General features: G+C 31.1%; 1 protein-coding gene across 1 annotated transcript; it reads left to right on the top strand.

The window, feature by feature from the left end:
• Positions 1 to 1642: 1642 nt before the first annotated feature.
• Positions 1643 to 4408, top strand: LOC114389049 (spermidine hydroxycinnamoyl transferase-like). The gene is made up of 3 exons (XM_028349641.1): positions 1643 to 1899; positions 2208 to 2771; positions 3551 to 4408. The coding sequence occupies exons 1-3, from the start codon at positions 1656 to 1658 to the stop codon at positions 4084 to 4086; spliced, it is 1344 nt and encodes a 447-aa protein (XP_028205442.1). The 5' UTR covers positions 1643 to 1655; the 3' UTR covers positions 4087 to 4408.
• The last annotated feature ends 8023 nt before the right edge of the window (positions 4409 to 12431 follow it).

Below are 12431 nucleotides of genomic sequence, written 5' to 3'. Positions count from 1 at the left end.
GTAGACACGCTCAGCGCGACAACCCCTCACTCAGCGCGTGTAGATCGCGCGCTTAGCGCGCATGTTGCAGGCTTAGCCCGTGCTTTTGTTGGATCGCGGGCTTAGCGCGCGTGTTGCAGGCTTAGCGCGTTCTTTTGTTGGATCGCAAGCTTAGCGCGCGTGTTGCAGGCTTAGCGCGTGACGCGCGCTCAGCGCGCGTATTAAGCTGGGCCTGCTTCAGATTTTCTTATTTTCTTCAATTTTTCTGGTCTTTTTGCTTGTTACACCTCCAGTTTTTATATCTGCAGTCAAAATTCAACAAAACATCAATTCTTTAATATTTAAGCGCAAATAACTGCTAAATAATTATTTTTAAAGACAATTTTGTCTTATTTTCTATTATCAAAATACAATTATTTAGCAGTTATCAGACTGTGACCTGGAGGTCGGATTAGGTTGAGTCATACATTCGATCGATTGTGCTTTCGATTCAGAGCGATCCAATCAAATTTGCGGTCAAACCAATGACCCGTTGATCTAGGTCACTTATCCTTTTTTTTCCTCCTTGCAGCTCGAAATCATGTTGTTTCAAGCCATTTAAGAAACTCTCTTGAGTCTTGGCCTCTCTTGGGTCTCCTTCCTCTCGCAATCTCGTGATGCCTCGATCTCTCCATTTTAAATGAAAAGCAATGTTGAGCATGAAGTTACAATGAGAGATTCTTCAGAGATCTTTAATGAAGGAGTTCCAAAAAATGGAAATAACTTAGTTTATGCCCTTTGACCATAGAAAAAAAAGTTGAATTTGTTTAGAAACATATGTTAAACTTGAACTTATTTAGTTATTTATTTATGTTTGTGATATTTGTTACTTGTTTGTTTGAACTTGGACAATGATGTTTTTTTTTAATATTTTGGTATCTAATTATCTATGTTATGAAATTATATTAATTTATGATTTTATTTTTAAATATTTTTAAAATAGGTATAAAAAAATTTAAATTTTTTATTACAAATTGGATCATCCGGGTCAATTAGTGATCCACCGATTTAACTACTTACCAAGTGCCATGACCGGATCAGTCACCAGGTTATTTTAAAAACTAGGTGTCGGAGCACGTCAAAAACGTATTCAAAATGGATTGTTTGGCAAATGACACAACAAAATACATGGCCAAAATGTACCTACTTAACAGGGTAAGGAAGTGATTTGCACTTTCCAAAGTGATAATTTGCAATTTCCATTTCATTAAGCTTTTCCAACAGTCCAACTTATCTAATTAAAATTAAAAAGTTGTTTCTTTTAATTAACTGATTCTAAAAATGTGTGAAAAATAAAATAGAGATATTTTTAAACTATTTTTTACTAAAAATATAGGGGGAAAATGTCAACTATGATATGTACGTACTTTTATTTATTTATTTATTTTAATGCTGACAACAACGTAAGAAAAACGTGATGCTATTGTTTAATAGAGATATTTTTAAACTATTTTTTATTAAAAATATAGGGGGAAAATGTCAACTATGATATGTACGTACTTTTATTTATTTATTTATTTATTTTAATGCTAAACGTGATGCTATTGTTTAATGATGTACAGGCCAGTGATGCTATTATATATGGTATGGAGTAGCAGGTTTGGAGTAGCAGGAGTGACAGTAGTGTGGAACAACAAATGGTAAGCATTTTATCTTCTTACACAGTGATTCCTAGTGAGGCTACACCAAATTGTAGTCTCTTGTTATCTGAGAGTGAGCAAATCAATGCTCCCACTCATTCGCTCACCATCTACGTCTACAAGCCAAATCATCTCAACAAAATTATCCCCAACATGAACATGGTTGATACAATGAGAGACTCTCTTGCCAAGATCTTAGTCCACTATTACCCACTAGCTGGCCGGCTACGCATGATACAAGGTGTGTTGTGATATATGATGAAAAGTATTTAATTTTATGAATTGTATTTTAGAGTAGTTATTTAAAGTATTTGAAGATTAGCTTTTCTTCTATATTTCTTACAGTAAGTTTAATTGTTTTAGGTTAATTATCCTTCGACACTTATTGGTACGTGACTCAATTAATTAAATTAACTAATCGACATATGTGGGAAATCATGATATAATAAGAAAAGGATAAAAAAAATGATAAAGTATGAATAAAGTGTTTGATATACAAGAGTATTTTACATGTCATTGCACTATTTAAATATATGTAATTTCATCTAGGTAGAAGATGGGAAGTGGAGTGCAATGCAAAGGGTGTGATATTGTTGGAAGCTGAATCCACAAGAGCACTTAATGACTACGCTATCTTTGAACCCAACGACACCATTAAAGAACTTATTCCCAAAGTTGATTACACCGAACCCATTGAGAATTCACCATTGTTTCTAGTGCAGTTGACAAGATTCTCCAATGGTGGCTTCTGTGTTGGCATTGCCATTTCAAACATCATTACTGATGGGATTTCCGGCACTCACTTCATCAACTTGTGGGCAACGTTGGCTCGAAGAGACACCTTGGAGGAACACGACATGCCACTTCTGAACAAAGTGGTTCTTCAAAGTTCGGACAAAAAACCATGCTTTGATCACAAAGAATTCAAGCCATTGCCACTTGTACTAGGTCACGCTGACACCACGGAGGAGAGTAAGAAGGAGACAACAGTTGCAATGTTGAAACTCTCAAGAGAAATGGTGGAGAAGCTTAAGAAGAAAGCCAATGAGGGCAACCAGGGTCGAGCTTATAGCAGATATGAGAGCATCTCGGCTCATATATGGCGATGTGTCGGTGAGTATTACAAAAAATCAATACATCATATATATATATATATATATATATATATATATATATATATATATATATATATATATAATTTGACTGATCTACCTTATCTTCCAATCATGTTTATTTTTATTTATAAAACTTAAATCTAAAATATTTCTTAAGACTAAGTTGATATCACTTGAACAAATAATTTATTGGTGTTTTTTTTATATATAAATCAGAATAGATAATTATCTTGAATTAAAATATTTTTAGTTGTTGTTATATTATGTTACTGTTTTTCTTTAATAAGATACTTTTAAATTGAGTTTTAATATTTTTTAAAGAAATTATCAATAGTAAAAAATAATTTTATATCACACTATAAATTTGTATAAAAAATTTAAAATATAATTTATATATTTAAAAATTTTATTTATTACATTCAAATGTATTTTTTTCATCATCATACTGAAAGCAGAAAATCTAGATGACTAATTTTTGTTAAAAAATCTTGTTGACAACTTTTAATAAGATATCTTCTTTTATTTATATTTTTTTATAAAACTCAAACTAAATACCTTTAAAAAAATTAAATCTAATTCTATTCAAACTAATGACTTATTAATAGAAGAATTTGTTTATTATAAATTCTACTTATAAAAATAAGCATTTATCGTGTGCATTGCTCGTGATAAAATACTAGTAAATAATTAAATTTAGTAACAAACCCAAATTTTAGTGAGAAACTTCTTAAAAATTACATATATTATTCTATTAATAGTTTTAATTTTTTCTTGCAGTGAAGGCTCGTGACGGGTATCACAATCAACCAACAGTCGTACACATTATTGCTGGTGCAAGAAACAGATTGAACCCACCTTTACCTTTAAACTATTTTGGAAACGCAACGTATCCAACAGTGACACCGACATGCCTAAGTGGGGACATAGTGTCAAAACCCTTGAGCTACGTGGCTCACAAGATAAGGGAAGCAATTGAAGTGTTAACAGATGAGTATCTAAGGTCAGGGTTTGGTTTTATTAGGAGTCAGAGTGATGTGGGGTGGCTTAGGGGAAAAAATGATAATGAAGGGAAAGTGGAGTCCTTGTTTCTTGGGAACCCTAACCTGAACATTTGGAGCTGGATGAGAAACATGCCAATGTATGGGCCAAATTTTGGGTGGGGGAGGCCTGTGTATATGGGCCCAGGTGCTGTGAAAGGGGATGGAAGGGCATTCATTATGCCAGGTCAAGAGGATGGGTCTGTTTTAGTGGCTATTAGGTTGCAAAGTGCTCATGTTGAAGCCTTTAAGGAGGTCTTCCACAAGGACATGTGAAATTAATTGGCTAGGTGCATGCATGGAAGGTTTCAAAATAAGTTGAAAATTAGTATGGTATTGTTTTTTTAATCAACTAAATTAGACTATTTGGTATGTGGTGCTAGTTTAAATTTGGGAAAGTTGTGTTTACTAATTAATTTGGGCTCGGGCATGTGGTAGGTTATGTGTATTCACTCACATATGAGAGCTATGGCAAGGTTTGTTTTGTATGCGTAAATGTTTGCAGAGGGGTTGGTGTATTTCAAAGAAATAAAATATGTGGCGATGAATGTCGTGCTTCCTCTAGCACGGATTCCATGCATCGTTGCAGTTCTTATTCTATGTCTTGTAATGAAAACTTTATCTTAAATTCAAGTTATGTTATCAGTTTAAGAAATATTTTTTTCTGATAATTTTTAGTTACACTCATTAAAAAATCTCACTTTACTAAAAAAAGATACTAGTTTTTTTTTTAACTTATGAAACATATCAAGAAGAGTGTTACTAAAAATTCTCTAATTAATATATTCCTTCTAATATTTTTATGAAAAGAAAAACTGTAGATATCAAAGTTTATTTAGATTTTTATGTTGGCCTAACAGCTTTGAGCAAGCATCTGTCTACCACGGATCGCAATCCTCTCTTGTAGAAAAACAACTGCAGAGGATCTCCTTGATTGAATCACTTTGATTTTTATCTAAAAAATGAAGTTAATTAAAAAGTTTGCACCCTTTTTGGATTTGAACAGTGCAAACATAAAATTTCCTTCTACCTTTAAATCTGACATGCAACCAATATATATATATATATATATATATATATATATATATATATAAACCATAACCGACACCTAGCTAGCTAGATTTGCACCCCATGCATGCACGCTGTCGTGACGGTAATGCGTCTCACGTTTTGAAAATTTTATTATATAGTATCTTAGTCTAGATCATCAAGTATCTATAGTCTCAATTAATCTATCTGATATGTATTTAAAATTTTCAAAATATTTTTTTAATAATTAAGTAACCTTAGTTATAGTTGCTTGTATAAGAAGTAAAGAAACTAGGATGCTAATTAAGTAATGTGTGGTGATAGAGAACACTGTCAAAAAGGATATTGCTAATGCTGGAAATAAACTAGTGAGATACTACTTCATAAAATTGTTATTCATGCATGATGCATGCAATTTCATATTAATATTACTGATTTTGTTTTCGATGTAAACTGCTTTGTATAGTACCAATAGGTGACTCAAAAGCATGATGAGCTAATTAAAAGTATGTAAATATGAGTTGCTTGCAGATTGGTTCCCTTTAAAGTTTAATGGAAACTTGAGCAAGAACACAGAACTGTGAAGTCTGAAGTGTTTTTTCTTTCATTGAAGCAGTTGAATTTCACTTGATTGACAGAGACCAATTAGCTCCTCATGGAGCACGCTCCAAATCCAATTTCCCTCCAATATGTACGATTCATTTTCTTCTCCCATTCACAAATTCTTAATTTCATTTTGCAGTAAGTAAATTAACCTAACACTACATGGAGTCACCGCAAAGGAAAAAGGTTATGTGCTGATATTTTATTTTTTCATACTTATATATTCGGTGGTTATCTTTTATATTTGTTTTTTAATTGGTTTGTTGCTATCATTTTCTTTTTATTAGATTAGTTGTTTCCATGTGATATTCAACTGTGAATTTTTGAACTTTTTTTGGGTAAAGAATATATATATATATATATATATATATATATATATATATATATATATATATAAGGGCATGATTTCAATATTCTCTTAATTTGGTGTTCACATCGCTACCTAGTGTTTTAAAATAATATCCTCCAATTTTTCATAAGTTCATCAAATTAGTTTCGTTTATAAATACTGGTGCTGATCAGGTGTTTATTATATACTTGCAGTAGGACCTGCTTATATTGCTTCTCTACTCTCTAGTGCTGGATCCATGCTCAAAGAGGAAGTGTCTCCCACTACAGAACCTGATCATCTGTTTCTTCATCAATTAGCCTTAACTTCACTTTCAAGCCCTGTACTCTTGAAATTGTACGGTGACGCTTGGATTGAGTGTCATTTTCTGTTTTTATTTTTATTTTTTGAAAATAATTTTAGGTTTAAGAAATGTTGATGATCCTGAATTTACTGGATGCATTCCCGTGAAGTCTTAGACCCCTTGTATCGAGTAAACCCATTATAGCATAGATGCATTCAATCCATCATTGGCCTATATTTTCAAATTTTTAAGATTAAAAAAATATGTACAGAAGAAATTACTTTAGGGTGTCATCATATTTTTATTTAAAAAAAAAAGAGACTAAAAACATTGATTTTCATTTATTGTTTTTAATTTTTGATCTCTATTTTTTAAATTTTAAACAAACATATTTTTATTCTTATTTTTTATTTTCTTTAAAAATAAAAACAGAAAACACTCAAACCAAGAAAATAATTTCATTTTTTGGTATTTTCTTTTTTTATTTGGAAAATGACAAAAGAAAAGGGTCTCATGTGAGGTATGAGAATGATTTCCGAATACATCCTTACAATATTTATACATGATGAAATCTGAGATTTGAGAGAATGAGTGAAACTGAAAATGTATTCCGACTTATTTCAATTTTATTGATTTGTATGCTTATAAAGTTATAATGAGCATTTGAAAATGTTGGAGCAATTGCTAATGTTGGTGTGTACTTGGTGTGAAGAGAACAACACCAAGGCATCTATAGCTGGCTATCGATCAGGGGAGATAGGAGCTGAACACCGTGATTAAAAGGATTATTGTCAAGGTGATATCATTCCTCATATTTACAATTCCTTGATCAGCAAAGCCTCCAAGGAGTGAGATGTTGCTTCTGATTTCAATTTGGTGGTTTACCAAAACTTTGTTGTATTTATTATGCTTGATCGCACAGTGGGCTAACATGTTTTCTCTCTCTCTGTTTGCGTACAACCAAGATATAAGTATGTGAATGATCATGTTCTAATATGATTCTTTGACTACCTTAATTGATTTATCTTAGAGTTTTCATGATGCTATTGGACTTTTAGATAATGCTTTTATATATAATCAGTGATATATTGTTTTTATTGGCAATTTGATCCCTACCCATACTAAAGGACAGTCATAAGGATGTTTTAATAAGCAAATTATTAATTTGAATTACTACCTTCAGGAATACTCTCACAAAAAGAGGTTTCTACTATGGTCGTATCAAGTCTTCTATGATGGTCGTGAACCGTCTTTGAAAGCTACGTTGTGAAAAATATTGACTTTTCAGGACAGTCTTCTTATAACTGATTTTAAATAGCAGCAATTCTAAGATAATTCTTAAGAGAAAATCGTCTTAGTATGGTTGCATTCAAAGACAATTTTTAGTTAAAAATCGTCTTTGAAAGCTATTATTCTAAGACAGTTTGAATGCGACCATTCTAAGACAATTTTTTCTTAAGAACCATCTTAGATGCTGCACCTAGGATGCCTTTGGTTGATTTTGATCCACAATGCTTCTAGTGTAGCAGGGAATATAAAACATACTGTTACATCACTTACAAAAGAATAAGTTGTGCAAGCTATGATCTACAAACTTGTAACCAATGTTATTAGAAAGACAGGGAGGAATCGGAACAGAAACATACCTTTGCAAGAAAGAGTAAGAACAAAATGGAAAAATTGGAGATTGTTCATGTATCATTCCTGATCCTAGATTGGGATTTTTCAGGTAATCTGTTGTTTCCTGGATACAATGATGTTCACAATTTCAGACTACCATGAACCAATAAATCACAAAGGAAGAGTATAACGACTATCAATGGAAGAGCATTAAGTGAAGCAATGTCCAATACATTTGAAAACTCAGAAGCTTATTTATTTCCATGTAATATTTTCAGTCACACAATACAAACACAGTTAGTTGTTGTTATCTGGAATATATAATCGCAGTTAATAGTTATATATTCAAACCTTGGCTAACAACTGCTCAGTTTATTCACTAGAATTGTTGTCTTTCACACTTGACTTTTAAAAGTTATACATTCCAAACCATCCACCCCACTGCAACCATATTTTGACTCACGGCTTCAATTTGCTGCTCAAGTTCGGCTAGTGTGTTCAAATGAAAGTACTAACACATTGTCAAGGATCAATTCTTCTTAAAGCATAGGCTGTATAGTAGAGGGTCATGTTCTGTAATGAATGAACTTATTCCAAAAGGTTTGACAGGCAAAACAACACGAAGAGTTTTATATTTAACAGGCCGTCCTACACGAGAACCCATTGGACTAGAAGCAAGGATAAATACAATGCACAAGCCTACCTTTTTGTCAAATTCAACTTTTATTTACAAGAGTCAGGGTAATAAAATTCAAAATTTAGACCACATGATCATAGAGGCTATGATAACACCTCATGTAGACGTGAACCTACTCTCCCAAAAGCTTAAGCTATTAGATGAAATGATTTTTTATCTAACAATTTTTATATCTTAACAAACATGACACATAAACAATATTAGTGGACAATATTCATATGACCTTAAAAAATCCATACTCAATATGAAAGGCACCACGTGTTATGTTCGCCTTGAAATCTTTGAATATTCCACCTCCATCTAATTCAAAGCCACACAAATCTGAAAATTACATTCAAGTATGATTTACAAGTTCCCTTCCGAAGACCAGGGAGGAAATGGTTAATAAACATGAGCATAGGCATTAAAAAAGGACATTACCAATACCTCGAAGGTCATCTTCGGACAAGTGACTCATTTGATTATAAGCATCTTCCAAAATATGATTCTACTGTATTCTTAACCGGTTTCTAGTATAAACAGGCTGAGACCCATGTGTTTGCCTTGCAGCAGCTAGTTGAGACTGATAAAACAATAATTAGACAATAGTTACTCAATGAAACACACCAGTGGCATAATTTGATATGCTGAAACTCCAAAGTTGGTCATTACAATCCACTTTAAATCTGTAATACAAAAATAACCCATATCTTTTGAAAAATTTACTTTGTCTCTCTTCACGGGACTCTCTTTTCATCTTGTATTAATTACTTTTTTATTAAGATATTTTTAATTATTTTTCAATTTTTGTATTTAATAACAATAAACATTATAGATTATAAAAATATTGATTCTCTTTCTCATAAACATTAAAAAGATGACTAACACATTAATTAATTAGGTAAAAGATGAATAAATGGTAAGAGATAAATTAGTCGTAAGAATCTTAAAGAGAGATTTTGAAAAAATAGCACAAATTCTTAATAAATTTAATGTTATTTACTATACAATTTTTTAATTGATATAATTAATTCAAAAAGCCTTGTATATAAATCGAAGCTTTTTACTATATTAATGTAAACCATAGAATATTTAATTTTAAACAAAACTTTCATTAATATATTTATGAATTGAGGGTAAATTTAAATTAGCATAACTAATAAACCACATGACAGTATAGCAAATGAAAATAAATAGTGTGATGCCTCACTACTGCATTACAATACTTGAAATGAAAAATAATAAATACCCAAGTATCTTAAAATATGAAAGTACATTATAGTATATATAATAATAAGACATCCATTAATTTATAGAATACATCATCTTGCATGGTTTAAAAGGGCGCCCACCACATCTTTGTCATGGAAAATCAGAAGCCACAATCACATCCATAGTGAATGAGAAGATTGGTATCCTAACCAGGAGATACATGCATGATACCGAGGTCTTTCTTATATTTAACTTGTTAGGAATTCCATTCAACTCGCCATGCATTCTCTCGTCCAATGAGAGTCTCCTTGAACTCTAAGAAGAAAGTGTTTATATGCTAACACATGCAATCTCAGCATTTGCTCCCACAAATGCGGACACCAAAATCACTAACGCAAAAGGGTAAGCTTACGTTAATAAATCATAGGAGTATGTGCACAAGGAACATACTTAAAAAGAGTCAACATGACAACAATATATTTATTGATTTTTTTTTTTATCTACCCAACTATTCCTCCCTCTAAATTATTAACAAAACTATTCTTCATTATTATTCACCATGTGAATTCGGGCCTCTCAATCCCAAATTCACACCTTTTTTTTTTCTTTTTACAAATCTAGTTTAGAATTCAGGACCCCTAAACTCCTTGAATGGTTTATCTTTTCGGTTGGTTTTTTTCCTTTTTGCAAACCCCCATTTATTATTCACACTATGGATTGGGGTCTCTTGGACTTGAATTCATACCTTATATTTTTACTTTTTGTAGACCTTTGTTTAGAATTTGATACCCCAAACTCAATTTCTAAATGATTCTTTTTGTTTATTTTTTTTATTTTGTAATTTTTTTAATTAATTAGTAATATATTTAATTATTGTATTTCAATAATATAATTAATATAATTTTTAATACATAACGTAACTAATTAACTAATTGTAAAAATAATTTTCCGTGGGTGACTTTTGCCTTTTTTTAATATTTATGATGTTTTATGGTTAAAAAAATAGTTAAATTTGATAATTTTCATGCAAATAAATTTAATGGTATAAGTTTCACATTTTGACTCAGTTTAAAAAGGCTTGAGAAAGGTGTTTGAAAATATTAAAAATCATTTTCATACTTGAATAATTTCTTGATGATCTTTTTTGAATATTTTTTAATATGAATATGAGGTTATTTTTGTATGAACAATGCATCATGTGTATTATTTTGCTTATGAAAATGAGGTTTTTTTATATGAACAATCGTTCACTCCCACTATTTTCATGTTGATTAATTTAATAGTACAAATTTTATTGTTCTACAATAAAAAGAAGATTTCACATGAAATTTATAAAACAAACATAGTCAGGACCACATAAAACAAACATAAATGATAAAACTATCGCTCAAACATATTGTTGGAGCATTATTTGTCACACTTCATGACATGTTGCATGCGCCAAATACATACCTATTAACATGAGGTCAATTCTTCTTCGAAAATATGTGTCACATATTAACAACATATGGACATACAATGCAAATTTATAAATATCAAAATTATCGGTAACCTAAAATGCAAAAATATTACATTGATAACATTGTGCAGTGTAATATTTAGATAACATTTAGAGTGGGGAGGAAAGAGACAAAACACAATTGTTTGTAGAGTATACAATTTAGTTCAATAAAAAAATGAACTCTATATGACATACAAAGTAAGAAAATAACAACAAAAGTAAGAAGAATGCCAAAATCTTTTATCTTGCATGATTGTCCGTTGCAAAGTTGATGAAACCCTAATTTGTGAATCTAATTTTTAGTATCAACAAATTGAGGAACCTATTTGAGACTCTCTGAAATTAGAGGAGAATAAAAAGGAAAAAACAAAATTAGAAAAGGAGATGAAAAGAACAACCCCACAATATTGAAAGATTGATAAGTTGAGAATGATTCATCACAAACAATATAATTCTTTGATAAAAACTTAAGGTTTCACACAAAAATCAAGAAAGATACTCTCTTAACTTAACCATGTCAAATCTGAATTTCATCAAAAACTCCAACAAAGTGTTTAATGAGTCTATTTATAACTAATACTAATAACCCTAAATTAGGCGCAAGGGCCAATGGCTAATCTAATAATTAAAAAACTTAAAAATAACAATAAGAAGGTAGCATCCCATTACAAGTCCAAAGATAGGTCCAAAATACAATTAAAAACGAAAATAAACCTTATTCTAAAAGTTGGCTAAAATTTATGAACTTCACTTCTTCTTCTCTTTCCTCCATGAGAGAATTTGGTCTCTCATCAAGCTCTTCTAGAAGTCTCTTACTCCTTGCTTAAGTGATTGGTTCATCCATGTTGAGTCACCCAAACCAAACTCTTTCTCCTTGGATAGTCCTCTATCAAAAGTGACATCAATAGTCTCTGTATGATCCTGAAATTAAAACTCTTATGAATGAATATCCCAAAAATAGCCATGTAATCGTTAGAGATCAAATTAAACTTGACTATCTTGAGTGTAACTCTCATGTTGTCAAAATCATTGGGTGTACAAGTTTTGACAATAACGATTGTTAAAGGTACACGATCAAAAGTATAATCAATGGACCCTAACGGTGTCCCATGATGTGTGTCATCAACATTTATAAATCTTGTAATTATATGAATTCAACAATCAATTGAAGGTTTAGATGTATCAAATATAATAAATATTTTACGGCAATTGATCTTGTGATCAAACGAAATTTAAAACACTTAACCATTGATTCCTGTTAAGTTTACGTTAAGTTTCTTGGTGGGTAGACACTATGAATTCTTGAGTTGTGAATGATTCCTTAGATTGTCAATTCATCATGACAGCC

This window comes from Glycine soja, chromosome 16, assembly GCF_004193775.1.
Source record: "Glycine soja cultivar W05 chromosome 16, ASM419377v2, whole genome shotgun sequence".
In the NCBI taxonomy this organism is placed as follows: Eukaryota; Viridiplantae; Streptophyta; class Magnoliopsida; order Fabales; family Fabaceae; genus Glycine; species Glycine soja.
Note: the sequence above shows the minus strand (reverse complement) of the source record. Positions and strands in the feature narration are given on the sequence as shown.